We start from the raw sequence: 18,540 nt of genomic DNA, 5'->3' as shown, positions 1-18,540 counted from the left end.
CTCCTCATCAGAGTGCTCTGAACTGCTAGGTCACATGCAGAGGTGCAGAAATAGGCATAATTCACACCTGGAGAGAACAGTGACTGTGTGAAAATCACTGCTGGAGTCTGGAATTCACTGCTGAGATTTTGAATCCTCTTGAAATTAATGTATATTATCATTGTCTAAAAAGATGCTACAATGATCACAGGATGACAAAAGTGTTAATGTGCCAAGAATAAAAACAACACATTTTTCTATTTTAGCACTAGTTTATGGGAAAGTTAAAAGGTAAAACTTTCTGCTCTTTTTAATATCATTATAACATTGTGGTTGAGCAAAGACTGCTTTATCACAAAGATTTACAAATGTTTTTCAAAATACACAATGAAGAATTAACATTTGGGGGAAGAATATAATATAATATAAAAGTAATATTGGGTAGGCTAAATAGTATTATATAAAATAAATATATAAACTTATATATACCTGAGCTGTGGCATTCTCGATGTGGGAATATGAAGCATCTTTTAGCATTATGGATTATTCGAAGGAAACTTTGCAAAAATGTGTCCAGCAGGACGTGGTTTTCTCACAACACAAAACATCCCCATGGTCCATTTGAAAGAAAGAAGCACAGGCTGTTACAGTCTTGAAGTCACAGTGTTTACATCATTGTTTGTTTATTCAGTCTCTTCGCCAGCCATCTCATTTACCAAAAGCCTTTTATTGAATAAGCTGCCAGTGTGTCTTCAGCAAGGTGAAAGAGATCAACTCTCACTCTTGAGTGTTCTCACTTCAGCCCAAGAAACACGCACTTCTGTCTAACAGTACTGGATTATTTATGCATGACGATCGTAGTCTATGGCAAACAGCAAGCTGAAGGCTGCCCAGAAAGGATGAGAGAAAGTGAACGAGGAAGAGAGAGAGATAGAGTGAGAGACGCTGATAGAACTGGAGCATCTTTCCCGTATCTGGTTGGAGCCTGAGGCCTGCTGGAGGGTTTTTCCCAATAATGAAACCTTGAGCTGGCATCAGGTGTCACTCACAGTAACAATTGTAGTGATGTCACTAGAGGAGGACTGTTGTCCCCATTGGTGTGTAGAGGATCATTTAGAGCCAGGCATGAATGAAAAAAAAAACCCTCCACAAAATCACAAGTTCACTAACAAGGTTTCTGAAGCATTCTGAGTGTTTTTACACTCAATGCTACATAGTTGCTAGGGTGTTGCTAAACTAACAAAATAACTGACTTTGGCAGACAAAATTTGATTTATAATTAGTCACTATAAAAATGTCATCAATATTGAGTTACTGCACTTAAAATTTAGACATATTGTCAATTATTTGTTTTTTTGCCCCGCCAAAAAATAAATAGTTTACAGCAGAATAAACCATTGCACATCTCAGAGCAACACAGTAGTGTTTTCTCATTCCTGAATGAATAAGTGTTTTTGAACAAATCAATTGAATGAATGATTCAATGACTCACTCTTAAAGACAGTAGCTTTGTCTAAAACAGTGTACTTCTATACTATATATAAATGTGCGTGATATATAGTATGTAGTTTATTATAGTATATAAAATATAATAACGTCACTGGTAGTTCCTATTGTGCTGGGTTATTATGGTGTGTTCAAGTCATCTCGTAAAGATCGTATTTACGAGTTGAACGCACATGAACGCCACCACAATGTCGTAATATGAGTGGGGGGATTGTGATTTTCTTTAAGCCCCGATCTTTACGAGTTTGGGGCGTGTCAGTGCGAAACATGACGGAACACCACAATACAAAGGTATTTAGCAGTGATATTGTCAGGCTTTTCTATTTACAGCGAAGTAAGCTAATTGCCTGCAAAGAATATGATTATATAACAATGTCATATGTAACGATAAAGTTTGCAGTGGATTCATACATCAATTAAAAACATAAAAAAACAAGGTACACCTAATGCATATTTATTTGTTCTTCATTTTGCAGAACTATAGTTTAAGAACCTTGCTGTATATTTGTGTGAATAATTAAAGGGGTGGCTGATTATGATTTCACTTTTCTAACTTTAGTTAGTGTGTAATGTTGCTGTTTGAGCATAAACAACATCTGCAAAGTTACAACGCTCAAAGTTCAAAGCAAAGGAAGATATTTGCTTTTAAAGAGATAGTTTTTTTTAAAGTCCCTGTAAAGTAAAAATTAAGTATGTGTTCTGAGTTTGTCACACCACAGAAAAATATGTTATTAGCCACCCAGACAAATTTGAATGATAAAAAAAGCCGGCAAGTACATAAAATGAGCTATCAAAATCTTGAAAAAATGAGCAGTATTCTCTGCTCTCAAACGCTGGGGGCGTGTCCGCTGGCTGCGCTGAAACCACGCCCACTCGCGGGAAAGCAGCCGACGGTGATATTTGTGATACTGCTTTCGGGACGGGGAGATGAAGGCCGAGGCGGGAGATAGTTGGTTCGGCCCCATTCACCAGTAACAGCGGATTATCAGTGAACCCCAGTTGTCTCCGACGAAAGTTTATAAAACTATCCCGTGTAAAATGATCGCTACAGAGGCGGGTGTTGGCGGTGATCCCCAGCTCTCCATCAAGGTTGGCTCTTCACAAAATTAATCCACCTCTTCTTGATGTGATCGTTTTTAGGAAATTTAAATAAAGACACCGATCTGTTTGTACATGATTACATCCAGGTAGTAGCCTACGCATTTCCGTGTCGAAGGCATAGCTAGCTAGCAAACTGCAGGCTGTAGTAACTAATAGTACTGACAGTAAGTCGCGATTGAGTGGCCTCAGTGCGTCATCAAGTAGGGGCGTGTCCAGGAGCTCAGGGGCTCCAGTGCGTCATCGAGCCCCGTTTTAGCCCCGCCCAAAAAATCCGGAAAATAGCAATGGTGAAAAACTGTTTAACGGTCTAACTCCACAATTCAGTAATTCACAGTTCACAGTCTTTGTAATATGTTTTAGCAATACATTTCTAACATTTATAATGGGTTTAGATTTTTTTTTTAGAATTGCCTTTACAGGGACTTTAAGGACTACAACAATCGGCTGGTAGGGACTACATGACATTCCTCACGGGTTACTGGCATCACCAACCCTAAAATTGACATAAACCCCGCCCCCGGGAACACGCAGTCCATGTTGAGAAGAGGAAGAGTTGTTGTAGTCGAGCACATTTGTGAGTCTGTTCAAGGTGTAGCATCCGTCTTTTCACATGCAATAACACAAATGCAATAGCATGTCACTCTGTATGCATCTTACAACAGTTCCCACACGACCGATTTTATAGATTATCATGACAGAATATGCTAATCACAGACATGAATATAGTTAACTCTACATCAGCAACATAAATTCATCAACTAACCATTCAAAAACGTCCTGTTGCATTCTACATGTTGTCACTTCTTCTTGAGTCTCTCCATCATTGTCCGACTCCAGTTTAAACATAAAAGGCAGAACAGTTTCTGACATTTTAGTGCTTGTCTGCGTAATCGGAGCTGCTAACACACACACAGGAGCTGAAGCTCCGCCCTCTGTGCCGGGAGCACCTGATCATTTGCATTTAAAGGGACACACACGAAACAACAAGTTTTTACTGACATTCAAAAAGGGATAAATTTAACATGCTGTAAAAAATTATCTGTGGGGTATTTTGAGCTAAAACTTCACACACTCTGGGGACAACAGAGACTTATTTGACATATTGTAAAAAGGGGCATTATACCACCCCTTTAAGAGAAAGTGCACCGCCATCTTACTCAGACGAAAGTGACTTGAACGCACCTGGCGTCATAAACACGACGTCCCACCTCGTCAGTATGAACTTCCCAAGAGGACTTGAACAACCCTACTCTGAAGTAGGAGCTAAATTAGTTGCTAGTTCCTGCAGTGCAAACACGCCAAAATCCGGGTACTTCCGCCAATAGTTCTAGGAACCATGAAAAGGTTCCTCTGGTGCGAAAGCCCCTATATTTGGGTGCAGGGATTTAGTTACCGAATCAATCAGGGTTTTTGAATGAATCAGTTGAGTGATTCAAATGACTCATTCATAAAGATAGCCTTCTTATCGCAAAGTACTGGTGTAAACAACCTGCAGATAAGGTCACTGAAAATCTCTTGACAGTCTGTCTGGAACATAAAAACACAGACAAGCGGAGTAATACAAATTCCCAGTGCTTTTGAACTAAATATTAGCACTCTTGGAACGCTTAATAAAATGTAAGTACTGGAACTTACTGTATTATTGTATTGTCTTAGCATCAAAAAGCTTTTAGATAAGCTCTAGGAGTAGATTGTGACTTATGATTGGGGATTTTCCTAAGCCTTTAAACCAGGTGCAATATACACAGGTGTTTAAATGACTCGAGCATTACTCGCATGAACCAACCCCCTTCCACTCACAGGCTCAATCCTGTCTGTGGTTACAGGGATGACTGTCTGAAACCACATGATAAGCTCAGTGAGTCCCAGAAACCGTCAGAAAAGTCAATCATATGCAACAATATTTGTGTAATGCAGTTTCAGAAATTGAACACCCAAGTCATTGCCCTAACTGGTATATGTTTGTGTGACTGATTTTGAAGGTGACCCTGAAAATGGCTAATGTAGCAGTCATTTTGTTCCCCGAAAAGCTCATTCAGACAGCCACAGCACAGAAAGCTTGCTAGGTTTGAGTTACCGTAAAGAAGGACACAGCTTGGATCCGAAGTTTTGTCAGTTGCAGACGAGCAGAAGATGTGCTGAGCTCATATGTCGCTTTAAAAACAAAAGCCAGATCCAAATGCACAGTCGGCCACTGCGGCAGAAAACAAGATGGGATGTTTAAAGTCCAAACACAGCCTGTGTTGAGGCTGTACACACACCGCCGGGCCTGGAGATTTATTGTCATAACATTAGTGGCGGCATCAGCTGTATGTGAAGAACCCTACTGTGAATGTCAAACCGTGTGGTGATCATAAGCTCTGCTGTAATATTTAGAACCCCACATGCCTTTTTTTGTAAAAGACTTGAACCGGTTAAAGTATTCACTGGGTGTGTTGAAAGTCCAGAAAACATTCTTTAGTGAAAAAATATTTGTAGAATGGAATGGGACTGGCATTATCAATGGTAAATTGGTATATGAAGTCAGGAAAGTCTGCAGGCCTGTAATGAGATGTGATGAGTCACTGATGCAGCTGGTGGTTTGAAGGAACCGGTCTTTACAGCTCATAATCAGACACTCTCCCACTGCTCTCCTTCCTCTCCGTGGTCACGATGGGCTGGAGAAGGACAGAGGTGACTCCAATTGTTTTAAGTTGCATAAGGGTCTCAGAATCTGTCTTAACTCGATCAAAGGATAATCGATATCTTATATTTACTAATAATGATATTTAGAATTTTTAACAGGCACTCTCATCCAGATCGATTTAGAATGGCCTTAGCCTGTTGTTCCTAAAGATTGTACACTACCAAGTAGTTGATCAGAAGGAAACTTCTCCATTAACTTAATGTCTGTAGACAATATGGCATATAGGCGAAGGAAAAACGCTTTACAGTAATCCAATAATATTCCTTCTGGTAACTGAGAGTTATTTGCTTGAAGTTTATGTGTTTGTACTTCAGGTTTGAAATCCCTTTGAGTGAAAGTATAAAAGTAAAAACCCATTCTGTCTGTTCTACACTATTAAAGGGATAGTTCACCCAAAAATTAAAATTAGCCCATTTACTCACCCTCAAGTCATCCTAGGTGTATATGACATTCTTCTTTCAGACGAATACAATTGGAGTTATAATGGCCTGGCTCATCCAAGTATTTGTCTTTGCAACATGCTAACATCACATATTTCGGAATCAATTAGTTTGCACTTTTCTGCTAATTGTGTGATGCTAGTGACCCTTAAAGCCTAAATTTAGTCTGTTTTTTACTCGTACGCTAGGTTATGCGTACAGTTTACATGATGTACATTCCATCATCAGCATAGTATATGCGCAGCCCAGTTTTTCTAATCGCGCATACTCTGTACACTCAGCTTGCACGTGTGGCAATTTTTTGGGGGCTAATTAGCTGGTCAACAAGTTTGCATCATATTGGCCCAAAGAAACTGAAGAAACGGAACAATGTTCTACTAGTGATCACAACAACAATAGATGGCTGCTTTGAAGAGCAATTGTGTGTGAGGGGCAGATACTGGACGAAGATGAAACATTCTGGTGCGCAGGTGTCAAGCACCTTTGTTCGCACATGGCTGCATGCTATCAAATGCATACTTTAAAAAACTATACATTCTCTAAGCGTTCACGACTAAACTGAAGTATATTTTGGGTTTAAAACATTGCTGTCTTATGTTGAACATCTCAGATCATTTTAGTGTCAGGATGTTGGTTTAGAAGACATCTACAGTGACGGTATACAGAGAGACAACTAGTTTTTGGAAAACAGCTTTTTTCTTTTTAAATGTTCAGTTTCCTGACTACTACATTAGATATCAAGCTAATAGGAATCTGGACTCCCTGCGTTTGAACTGGAGTTAGCAGTTTTTACTAATGCATATACTCCACATTTGTGGTCTCGCTTGTATTTATCAAGTGCTAATATATTGAAGCAGGTGTAGCCATTCATCAAACTGAATAGGCAAAGACATACAGCATAAACAGATGCCCTATCCCTGCTCTCCCAGCCAGGTATAAGAAATTGTGGTTTCAATATTGACTGGAATCTCCTCAGCATATGACCTTCAGATATCCATTATCCCTATTAGCCTGTATCTAATTACCATGCCTGTTGTTGTGACCTGGGCAGTGCTCCAATTCTACTCAAGCACATGAGCGCTAAGATCTGCTAGAGTGCATCTCCAGGTCTTCCTTTTGTTTTTGTGATGTGATGTCGCTACATGGCCCCAGTTCTGGACTAGCTTTAGGGTGATAGCGTACCACTGCCTCACTTCCTTTCCCATTGTGTCCTTCCTATCGAGATACAATGGGTCACCTAAAGAGAAAGCTCTCAAGCTAACTATCGCAGACTGCACTAAAACAAATCAGTTATGAATAAATTATTCATAAGAAGGCATTGACTATGTAATACTATGTGGCTATTCTTGGCGACAGTCTCTGTTTGAGGAAATTGCGCTGGATAACTTTAACTAGTTGTGGGAAGACGTTCACCCACGAGGGAGTCTCGAAAAAAGCTCCAGGTGTTGATTACAAACACGTTGGCACGCTGACTAGCATCCCGACATTTTATGACATGTCTGTACTTGTAAATTACACATTTTCCCTGCAGACAAACTATTGGGAGTTTGTAACATCACTGCATGAGTGAATTACATGCTTGCTTGTTTTTATCTTTTATGCTTTGCCCCTGGAGAGGATGACAACTGGGAGTTTGATGGAATTAAGAGGAAGTTCTGGGTTTTTGTATTTGTTTAAGTTTCCATCAGGCTCTATCAGGGTCTTTTTGTCTTGCCATACAATAACAATGAACAGAGTGTGGAAAAGACTCATTAAAACAATAAATAGACTATATTGTGTGTCAGTGGTTGGACAAAGTAGATGTGAATAGGTGGACTGTAACTGATAATGCTGGAATACATACAAGATATCACAATCTGGAGGAAAGAAAGCAACAGTAGGAAAGAACAATATGAGGGGAAGAAAAGCACGATACTGCGACTACAAAGAATATTAGGCTTACGTGTGTGTGTGTAGACCTTAAAAAAACTTGTTCTTTTTCATTATTCCATTATTCCATTATTCCAAGTCTACATAGAATTTAGTGGCTTATGGATTATTTAAGTTTTGGTGTAGACAATATTGCCTTTCTGTTTGTAGCTCATGTGGAGAACGAGGAGCAGTACACTCAAGCTCTGGAGAAGTTCGGAGAGAATATTGTGTACAGAGATGATCCTGACCTGGGATCAGCATTCCTGAAGTTCTCAGTCTTCACCAAGGAACTCACAGCCCTATTCAAGAACCTGGTGAGGACACTTATTTTGCATTTATGTGATTTTTATGTAGAGCAAATGGGTTTCAAACATCTTACCTTTCAGCTGTTAATGTGCTTGGACCTCTGGGCCCAAAAGCTGATCTTGAGTCATTGGTCTACAGGGTGGATCAACTTTCATGAAGGTGTTTTAGCAATTAATGGTATTTTTACCTCAAATAAGTTGAGCTTAACATTTGTCAGTCATTCTGTAATTTATGATTTGGAATATTTTCTTGCAAACCTAATGAATAATTCCTCTAACGTTGTGTTTGTATGAATACTACTTAAACACTCTGATTTTTCTCCCGCTGCAATTGACTCTTTTGTTTCCCCGCCGCCTTGTCTTTATCTCTGATTGCACAATTACACAGCTGGGAAGACAGGCATTTGTCTAATGCTGTGCTTTCGCTCTCTAGTTTCAGAACATGAATAACATCATTACCTTCCCATTGGACAGTCTGCTGAAGGGAGATCTGAAAGGGGTTAAAGGGGTAAGTTAATTACTTTAAGTCTATAAATGCTTTTTCTCTGCTTTTTGGCAGTTTATCAGCAGCATATTGATCAGTGCTTGTCTCAAGGTGTTTTAGGCACATGCTAGTCACCCAATACACAGTGGATGGATAATATTCCTTGGCATGAAGATCTTGAGTTTCATGTGCAATCACATTACTTTTTGCAAGAATTTACACCATCATTCCCTTAGTTTTGACAACGGACAACTCCGTCATTGGAAATCTGTGTTGTTCTTCTTTTTTGGACTTTTTATTAGCAATCCAACTTTTAAACATAATGTTCTCCAACGCTGTTGGTTGAATATGTTTGGCGGAAAGTTTAATACCAGTCTTAGACCCCTGTATGTCTGTTTATGCTCATATGAACATGCATGAGCGAAAGACAGCTGGTAGCAGCTCTATACTGAACTGATTCTCAGAATGTTCTTTTAGGCCTCCTCATTTTATTAATGTCCACTGTGATCTCCTGACCTTCTCTGCACCATGTGACTCTGTCTTGTTAGCTCTAGGGGGGAATCTGATGTGATTTACTCCTAATGAGGCGCTTCACTCAGCTCCCTGTCTCGTTTCCCTGGAGACCCTCTCTCTCTCTCTCTCTCTCTCTCTCTCTCTCTCTCTCTCTCTCTCTCTCTCTCTCTCTCTGTGATGAGGTTGAAAAGACATTCAGCTTGGGTGATGTGATTCCTTAAGTTTGTACTATGTGTAATGTGTAGTTAAAAATGAAAGGACAGTTAATGGTTAAGTGAATCAGTGAGACCCCTACAGACTTTAATTGGGCCTTAATAGTGACTTATTGTAATGTGTTACACAGTGACCTAAGCGTTTCTCTCCATCTGAGGTAGCATTCACAACATCACTGCCTCTCAGCACGATTTCTCATACTGAAGGCCTGTTCACGCCAAGACGAAATGTGTTGATTTAAAAATTTGCTGTGATAAACATGTTAATTTGAATGTGTCTGTGCAAACTGATATGAATATTCGTATGTCGTCAATCCAACAGAGATATTTTACGAAGAGATGTTTTTATCTGTTTTCCATCACACTGTGAAAAACTGGTCAACTAATAACATTCACGCTGTTGTTCACGTGTCCTGAGCTGTTGCTGTTACATAAAAGTACGAGTTGGTGGAACTCACGAAAAGAGTATTTTGTTAAATGACAATGAATAGTGGAGGCTGGAGGGAGAATCTACAGCTCTTTCGTCACTGTACTCTTGTACTGTTTCTGATGTTGTTTGATAAACACCATAGTGAATACATAAAATCTGAATGCTGTTTGAAAACACGTAAATACCATTTTACTTCCTTTCTGTGACAAACAGGTGTCAGAAAAGCTTAGTTGTGCAGCTCTTTGTGTTCCAGGGTAACCTGGGTATTTCTCCTTTTCTTATAAGCGCCACCTACTGTCAGAAACAAAATTAGCATTTTCATTCAGCCCTTTTGCTGTTTTTTCGTATTGGTTTTGAACAGACAAATCGCATTAGAAAATCGTATTTTCTTGCAGAACATTTTTCTTGGTGTAAACAGGCCTTTAAGGTTTAAGAGTTTGTTTATAGAAATGTTTATTTATTTATTTATTTTTTAAATATATAATTACATTATTACTATTTGTATTATATTTAGTAATATAAGAAACTATAAAGTCACAATAACAAGAAATAGTCAAAAATAAATGTGAGTTATAAAGTTGCAGTTACCTTTCTATTTTTCTACTCTGGCGAACTGACTGGATTAAAATGATTGGTTAAAATGAGCTAGTAGTTTGGCCTCAACCCATGCAGAAGCATCAGATTCTCATATAAATCCACCTCAGATGAAGATGTAATTCCTGCTTTGTGTCAGTTTTTTTGTTGAGGGGATTGAGAAAATACCGGCGGCTGCCTCGATTAACCTGCAGTTGTGGAATGCTAATGGTCTCAGAAGGGTTTGCATCAGCATTGTGCTTGATTCTGAGCGCAGTAGGGGACCGCCGCTAATGGGTGGAGATTACCGGCCTTGTCTTGGGCCATCATTCCAGTCATTAACCTGAACCTGTGCCTCATTAACCCGTCAACAAATGGATCTTTGAAATAAAGTGTCTTTGGTGTCATTACAAGGTCATCTGCTTTGTTACCTGTCTTTGGATCCAAAGTCTGTTAAATATTTGTAAAAATGAATGCTGTATGAAGTGTTCACTGGATACATAATGTTAATGAATTCAACCTTGATGTAAATGTTACGGTTTCAGAAAGCTTGACCCCAACGTTCCCTGTTCCTGACCCTGAGTTGCATGTTTTCAGAATTGCTGAGGGAGGCGGAATTGCAATCCTCATAAAACAGGCACACAGACAAGCTGACATCATGCCAAAACCCCTCAACTTGATGATGCTGCTGTCTTTTCCTCAGCCGCATCTATTGTCTTACAGTGTGTGTTTGTGAATGACACATCCTCTGTTCAGTCAGTCGGCTGACTTTGCTGGAGTAGACGGTTTTGTGGGCCTCAGAGAGAGTGATGTCAGCGTTGAAGCCCGCTGAGCTGTGAAACCCACCCACTCAAGCTTTTTTAGACCCCTCTGGCTGATAGATGATGTGGTCTCAAAGTCCAGGTGATGGCATTGTGACTCAGCTTGTTAGAGGCATGTTCCCTGGTGCTGTGTGGTGAGGAATGATGATTTATAGTTCAGCTCAAACGGTGTTTAATGTCACTGGCATTCAGAAATGTGCATCTCTCTTTCTCTCTCTCTCTGTCCCTTTTCTATGTTCATGAGTGAATTGGCTGAATTGCTGAAAGGTCATTCTCGTCTGAATCCTGAAGTGGCCCTTTTGGTTATTGAGATCTGTCCTGTAATGAGCCATGAAGATCTCTCTAATTCAAACCTCAAGAATGTTCTTAAAAACCGCAGCAGACTATAGACCTGCATCTAACCACCATTTTCAGTATTCGATTAATCTGTCGATTATTTCTTTTATTAATCAGTTATTTCACATCTTGTACAATGCTCCTCCTTCAAACAATGTGTCTAATATAAAAGTCTATATAATATGTGCTGTTATTGAGTGCAAAAGTTGATATAAATATAATCCTCTTCCAAAACAATGGCAGGGTCACAATGGGATGCTGGTGGAGGAAAACATTTTCTGACTTGCTCCTCCAAAATACCCAAAAGTGGCTCAAGAATTTTAGATCTGGTGACTGCAGGCCATGGGAAATGTTCAACTTCACTTTCATGTTCATCAAACCATTCTGTCACAAGCCTTGCTGTGTGAATTACTGATACACGGCACCACCTTTAGTGTCCAATGTTTGATTAGGTGCTCATGGTCCTCCAGTATGGTTCTGTAGTTGCTGGCAGTGACAGTAGGGGATGCCATGATATTGTAGCCCAGCAAATGAGCTAAATGAGCCAGAGAAATACACACCAACAATTTGTCCTCTTTTGAACTCTCCTATTATGTTGTGTGGATTGCAATATTTTATGTACATCTGTGCTATTGCTCTGCTAATTCAACCTTCACATCTGCTCTTACTGATGGAATGTGAAATCAGTGAAGACTGGCCACCAGGCCGCGCATATATAGGCATGAAACCTCCAACATTGGCCAGGGTTTCAGTTTCATTGTTCAACCCCTATATAGACATAACATTTATGTAATTTGAATGAAAAAATTGCCACATCACAACCCTATTTGAATGGGCACGACACTTCCTGTCTCTTCTAATTCATATTACAATGATTCAAGTTTGGATGTATGTTCTTGAACTAATTTTTCTGGTCAATCTCCTCTTACTGAGACATTTTGCTGGCACAGATGAGACTGTTTTCTGCACAACTCAAGCTGCGTGTAACATCTCTTATGGAAGCGCATTAGCGGAGTGCATAGGACTCTTAGGAAGTTCCTCTACAAACACAGCCTCCTGTTATTAGTATAAACCCTCGGTAGAGCTGCTGCAGAACGCTCTGTTTGTTCAAGCAGAGAATTTCCCTAAAGCTTTCAGATGATGTCATTACAAAAAGCAGCCACTGGCATTACATCAGGTACTTTCTTTATGAGCATGACATCATGCGTGATGATGCACACTGAGTTTGGCAAATGAGTGGTGATTTTATGCCACTATTCTGCTTATCTAAGTCTCAAACGGCATTGCCTGTTTTGTGCAAAACACAAGCTCCAATCTGATTGTCTGGCTGATGCATCCAGTCTAAACAATCTTGATAATTTGCGTTAATGTTCCTCAATGCATACAACACAACCAATGAGCTAACATCGAATTGTATGGCAATGCTGAAGGCATATCATGATGTTCAGAGGACAACAACATTGCATAAAATTCTACAACCTGGACCAGACATTATGCTGATAGTGAAACGTCTAGCTCTGTGAGACAAAACGCTGTTGCTCAGGCCTAGTTATTTGGGTTACACTGCTACACAGAAGTCAAAATGAAAGTTGAGTCATACGTTTGTCTAATGAAAATCCTCTCTCTCTCTCTCTCTTGCAGGATCTCAAGAAGCCCTTTGATAAAGCCTGGAAAGACTATGAGACTAAAGTGTAAGACATTTTCAAATAATCTAAAACCATTGATTCATTTCTGTCATGCGTGTTTGCTTATGTTTATATCTCAGTCTGAAAATTAATCAAATTGAAAGGAAGCATCAGTTTCCCGAGTGTCAAAATGAGGGATCAGTGCCGCCCAGCACTCTGGATAATGAGCTGTCATTGTGACCACCTCACTTCCTGTACTCCTATCCTATGCTATCACACTGATTGTTCTGCATGCCACAATGTATGACATTTATAGAGCACTTCTTATATATTTCCCAAGCTGCAAGGGACATTCTTTACTAAAAGGGTAATATATTTTCTTATAACACATCATTTGATTAATTGATTTACCTTTACCTTTTATGGTCCTGTCTTTATAAATATCATTGCTGTTTTCCATCATCGGCAGTTTGGCTCAGTCAAATACATGTTTCACTTGCCCATCACTGGATATAATCTCCGGTGTCTGATTTTGACCGATACCTTCATGTTTCCAGACAGCAAGAAACAAAACCAGCCTCTAATGTGACACTGGCCCTAACTTCATTAAACTGGTTTTCATCGTCACCACCGCTACAGTTTGAGTTCTCTTCAATCTCTGTGTCTGTGCAAAGCTTTCGGCTTTCTCGCAAATTGCAGTTTGCGTGGCAAGCTTCATTAGTGCAAATATCCTGCTGATGAGTATGCTAGAGATCTCGCTGTGTTTGTGTAATAGTCAGAGAATCTGAAATTGTGGCTCGAGAGAGCAGGTGAACAGTGGGAAACATCAAATCACGATTCATATTTACTTCGTTTGCGTGTGTTTCTTTCTCCCAAATATGAAAGCAACACTCCACCATTTTATGTTGATTTATTTTTAACTGGTTTGATATTGAACATGATTTATTTTCAGTAAAAATGGTGGACTGTTCTTTACAGTCACCCGTGGAAGTGATGTGCTGGTATGAGGGAGTCTGTTCAGACTCATTTCTTCCATCTGTCAGATGTACAGATGCAATACCTCATTGTAAGTAATCATTGTCGGGGAAGCTACTTTGAAAAACGTTAGCTATATTTAAAAAAAACAACTTTTTGATGCCTTTATTGGATAGAATTTGTATATATATATATATATAAAATTCTACAAGAAGTAAAAATAGAAAGAATTTTACACTATTGACAATGAATAATTAATATAACCCAAAAAATAATTAGGAGTATTTCATTAAATATTTATTTTACTACACCACATTCAGTTGTCAAGTTTTTTTTTAAATCAAAGATGGATTAAAAAAATATTAAATAGGCTTTAATATTTACATTTTTTATTGTTACCTGGCTTTTGCAATAAAAAAAGCCACACACAAAAAACGTTTGGCTACAAAAAAAAAGAAGAAAAAAAGAAAACCTTGCAATGCAAGGACTTTTGGAAACATTGAGTGGTGCAAATTAGTCAGCAAGTTTCTGAAACGGTTCATTGAATTCAAATATTCTTTGGAACCATATGTTAGAACAGGTTCACTAAAGTGAATCAGACTTGACAGTGCTATTTGAAAGAGACAGTTTTTATGTAATACTGCAAGCAAAATTTTCTGGTTTCTGGAAAAGCTACATTATTTTAAACAGCTGATCTTCTGTAACACTATCAAAAAGTGTAAATAAAGGAATAGTTTGCAAAAAAAAAAAAAAAATTCTCATTATTTACTCACCCTCATGCTCTAACAAAGCTGTATGACTTTCTTACTTCTGTGAAACACAAGATATTTTGAAGAACATTGGGAACCAAATAACATTGAACCCCATTGATTTTCATTGCACGAAACAAAAACCAAACAAAACTGATACATTTTTTTAAATGACATCTTTTGTGTTCTGCACAGGATAGAAGTGCATAGAGTTTTGGAATGACATGAGAGTGAGTAATTTTTTTTGTTTGGCTAAACAATCCCTTCAACCGCTAAAGGGCCATTTACACGGCACCGTTTTCAACTAAATACAGAAAACGTATGCATTTTGGCTGTTCATTTACACGACAACAGCTTTTTGGGAATAAAACCATTATCGTCTTAAAAAAACTAAAATTTGTAAAAACGGTGACATCATGTGCATGCATTTCCAATGTTTCTTTACAAAGTGACATCTCCAACTACTGGCCTGGCATGCATAGTACAGCGTTTTTAGTCGTTTTCACGGATCCATGTGAACGGGGATCATTTTTACAATGTTATCGTCTGTACGCAAAAAAACGCAAAGGAAGAACTTTTCGATGTTTAGTACATGAGTCGTGTAAACATCCTAAAAAGTATTTATATTTTTGGGTAAAAAAAAAAAAAAAAAAAAACCTTTTAAGTTTATATTCTGGCTTCTCCCCATCACTAAAATACAGAAATCAAAATTGTTGTCAGAGGCAGCTTCTCATGCTAACACATCACTTCATTCAGCGCTTGATGCATTTTATCACAATCCTTTTTTGCCTTTACCTTTTCTAGTTTCACTAACTAGAAATGTTTTGTACTGGAAATGGCTTCTAGTGTTCAGCCATCTCCTGATCACATCTCCACGCTAGGCTTGAAACTCTGAAAGCAGAGGTTCCAGAAATGGCCAGCCTGCTTCATGATCGGCCGCTGGAGCTGAGAGCGTATAAAAGCCTAAACCAAACGCATGAGGCTCTCTCTGGAATCCTTCCCAACAGAGGAAATGCTGCATCCGTAACGCGGGGTACAATATGCCGCTGGAGCATATGGAAAAGAATGCCCTGCTGCATGAGTGTTTCCTGTGCGTGTGTTTGTATTTGTGTATCCGAATATTAAGGTCATCTGTGTGTTTCGCGCAGTTCTAAAATAGAGAAGGAGAAAAAAGAGCACGCCCGACAACATGGAATGATCCGGACTGAGATCAGTGGAGCGGAGATAGCAGAGGAGATGGAAAAGGAGCGCCGTTTCTTTCAGCTTCAGATGTGTGAGGTCAGAAGAGACTAATTTCATTGGAGAATGGTGTTATGGTGCTGTAATAGGCACTTCCTGTGCAGTGTGTGTTTTAGTCTCCTCCATTGGTTTGTTACAGTACCTCCTCAAAGTCAACGAAATCAAGATCAAGAAAGGTGTCGACCTGCTCCAGAATCTCATCAAATACTTTCATGCACAGTGCAAGTAAGTCTGGCCACATGCCAACGTTTGTATTAAACAATGGCCATCATAAGGGCCGGCTCACACAGAACACTGCGCTACTTTTCTATTGTTTTTCTATGTGAACACGTGCAAGACGGACATATTTAACCCATTTAATGCATTTGCGTCTCGCATCTTTTGCAGTCTTGCGCGTGACGCATTCTAAAAATGCCGCCACAATTTAAATTGTTCATCTTTAAAAAAAAAACGTGTCTCAGACTCCCACCCTGCGACAACTCATTCTGGGAAATGGCACACCCCCCCCCATATATATATATAATACTACATTATATTGTGATAATGCGATACCATGTGTAAACGAAAATGCGTCCTGGCTGACCACTTGTGATTGGTTCGCTGAAAATAATTCTTAGTGAAAACGGTTTCTCTCTCCCTCGCTTGGTTTACGGGGTATTGTATTTAATTTGCTGGCGTCAGGGAGCCGCTATCAATGTTTTTTTTTTTCTGTTCCACTGACCTTCAAAAATGTATTCTGTGTGTACCGGCCCTAAGACAGCATTTTTGGGCATAAAAAGGTGCAAAATGTAAATAAAAAAAATTTTTTTTTTTTTTTTTTAGGTAGGCATCTTTATACTTAATATTTATATTTTAAGGGTGTGTTTAAAGCAATTAAAGGGATAGTTCAATCAGAAATGAAACTCATTTACCATGTATTCATCCACATGTGGTTCCAAAGCTCTATGACTTTCTTTGTTCTGTGGAACACAAACAAAAATATTCTGAGCAATGTTCTAAAGAGTGTTTTTTGTGTCCATACATTGTCAAAGTCAATTGAGTCCAGTGTTGTTTTTATAAAAAATGTTTTAACTGAAATGGAGCCTGTGTTTAATTATTTAGAAAATAACTGGCATTGTGTCTTCTGTCATAGCTTCTTTCAGGATGGTCTCAAAGCAGTGGACAACCTCAAACCCTCAATAGAAAAACTCGCCACAGACTTGCACTCGGTGAGATATTCACAGCCGAAGCATTGCCATACCGGGCCCTAACGTGGCTCACACCACCGATCTCAAGATCAGTTCTCATTTTTAACTTCTGTTTCCACTTCTGATTATGTCTTCAGATCAAACAGGTACAAGATGAAGAACGCAGGCAGCTAACCCAGTTACGGGACGTGCTAAAGACATCTCTGCAAGTGGAGCAGAAGGAGGTTAGTCCTTTCTCAAATCAAATCTCTCACAATGCACAGCAATAGAAAAACTATTCATAGTGCTCTGTGATGTGTTTGATGTGTATCGATTAAAATATTTTACTTCTGCTCAGCTCTTCTCTCAGTAAACATCGCATTGAACCTGGTGATCAACCTCTACAGCATCATCTTCCTGCCAATTTTCTCCCCCTTAAGCTTTAGTCAGTCTCGAGACATTTACGTGTTTTCTCGCGCAAGTAGCTTTAGCATATATGATTACAGACATTAAGAGATTACACACATTTAATCTCAATGCAAATAATCAGAAGTTAACAATCCTCTTAACTCCATGTGAACAACTAAGAGTTTTATTTGTCCCGCCATCTTACATTACACTACTGGGTTACACCTGACAGCCCTGTTTATTATAAGAGCGCACTATATATCTGGGATCATAGTGTTTTCAACCTACATATTTTATTTATTTATGGCGTTTATTACTATAGGTGTGTACAATATATCTGTGATCGTGGTTTCTGACAATTTATTTGATTTTATTATTTCATTTGATTTTATTATTATTTTTATTTTGATATTATTTTTGTCAGTCTTGTTTACTAAAGGAGTACACAATATATTTGTGATCATGTGGTAAAAAAAAAAAAAAAATCTTTTTCAGTAGGCAACAGTCTTATTTGGATGACATCGACTATTTTTTCCCATTTCAAGCAGCATATTACTCTCAATTTTTGGGTTAGTTCACCCAAAAAAAAAAAAAAAGTCATCAATGAAGATATTTTAAATGAAATCTCAGAGATTGAGTGAACTAAGAGTGATACTGGGTGAACTAACCCTTTAAGTGTGAATTTAAGTGTTTGGGTTTTTATTAGATTTCTTTTTTTTTTATTGATTATCAACCATAACATACAAATAACTGGCTATTGGTATTACCCAAAGTTTGGAGTTTGATGATTTCCTACCGTGTGTAGGAGTGTTGTTTTCAGTTTGGTCTACAAAATGCATGAATAACCTGTCTAAAGAATGCTCTCTTCTCTTCTTTAATGCTACCGACCTTTGGCAACGAAGTCTAGGAGAGTAAGTGCCTACTTGGTATACATGAACATATTTGCGCATTTGCCTTTTGTTTACAAAATGTAGAAGAAAAAACATTCAATGCAGATTAATTTATTAAATCTAAGGCTCTAATGTTGCCACTGATGTCTTTTATCCGACCCTGATTGATATGGCAGTATGTTTAAGCCGAG

The 18,540-nt window shown here is 38.7% G+C and overlaps 1 protein-coding gene across 5 annotated transcripts in view; it reads left to right on the top strand.

The window, feature by feature from the left end:
* Positions 1–18,540, top strand: part of asap2a (ArfGAP with SH3 domain, ankyrin repeat and PH domain 2a) — a 64,144-nt gene that overhangs the window by 27,990 nt on the left and 17,614 nt on the right. For 2 of the 5 annotated variants that reach the window (XM_056245630.1, XM_056245627.1), the window contains exons 3-10: positions 7,792–7,937; positions 8,362–8,436; positions 12,939–12,988; positions 13,263–13,289; positions 15,795–15,924; positions 16,025–16,110; positions 17,018–17,093; positions 17,210–17,303. In XM_056245630.1, the coding sequence (XP_056101605.1) occupies positions 7,792–7,937; positions 8,362–8,436; positions 12,939–12,988; positions 13,263–13,289; positions 15,795–15,924; positions 16,025–16,110; positions 17,018–17,093; positions 17,210–17,303 (684 nt within the window). The remainder of the gene's footprint in view (positions 1–7,791; positions 7,938–8,361; positions 8,437–12,938; positions 12,989–13,262; positions 13,290–15,794; positions 15,925–16,024; positions 16,111–17,017; positions 17,094–17,209; positions 17,304–18,540) is intronic. The other 3 variants (XM_056245628.1, XM_056245631.1, XM_056245629.1) reach the window with 3 other exon arrangements.

The sequence above is a fragment of the Rhinichthys klamathensis genome, unplaced genomic scaffold (assembly GCF_029890125.1).
Source record: "Rhinichthys klamathensis goyatoka isolate OS25496 unplaced genomic scaffold, OSU_Roscu_1.1 h1tg000032l_1, whole genome shotgun sequence".
Lineage (NCBI taxonomy): Eukaryota > Metazoa > Chordata > Actinopteri > Cypriniformes > Leuciscidae > Rhinichthys > Rhinichthys klamathensis.
Note: the sequence above shows the minus strand (reverse complement) of the source record. Positions and strands in the feature narration are given on the sequence as shown.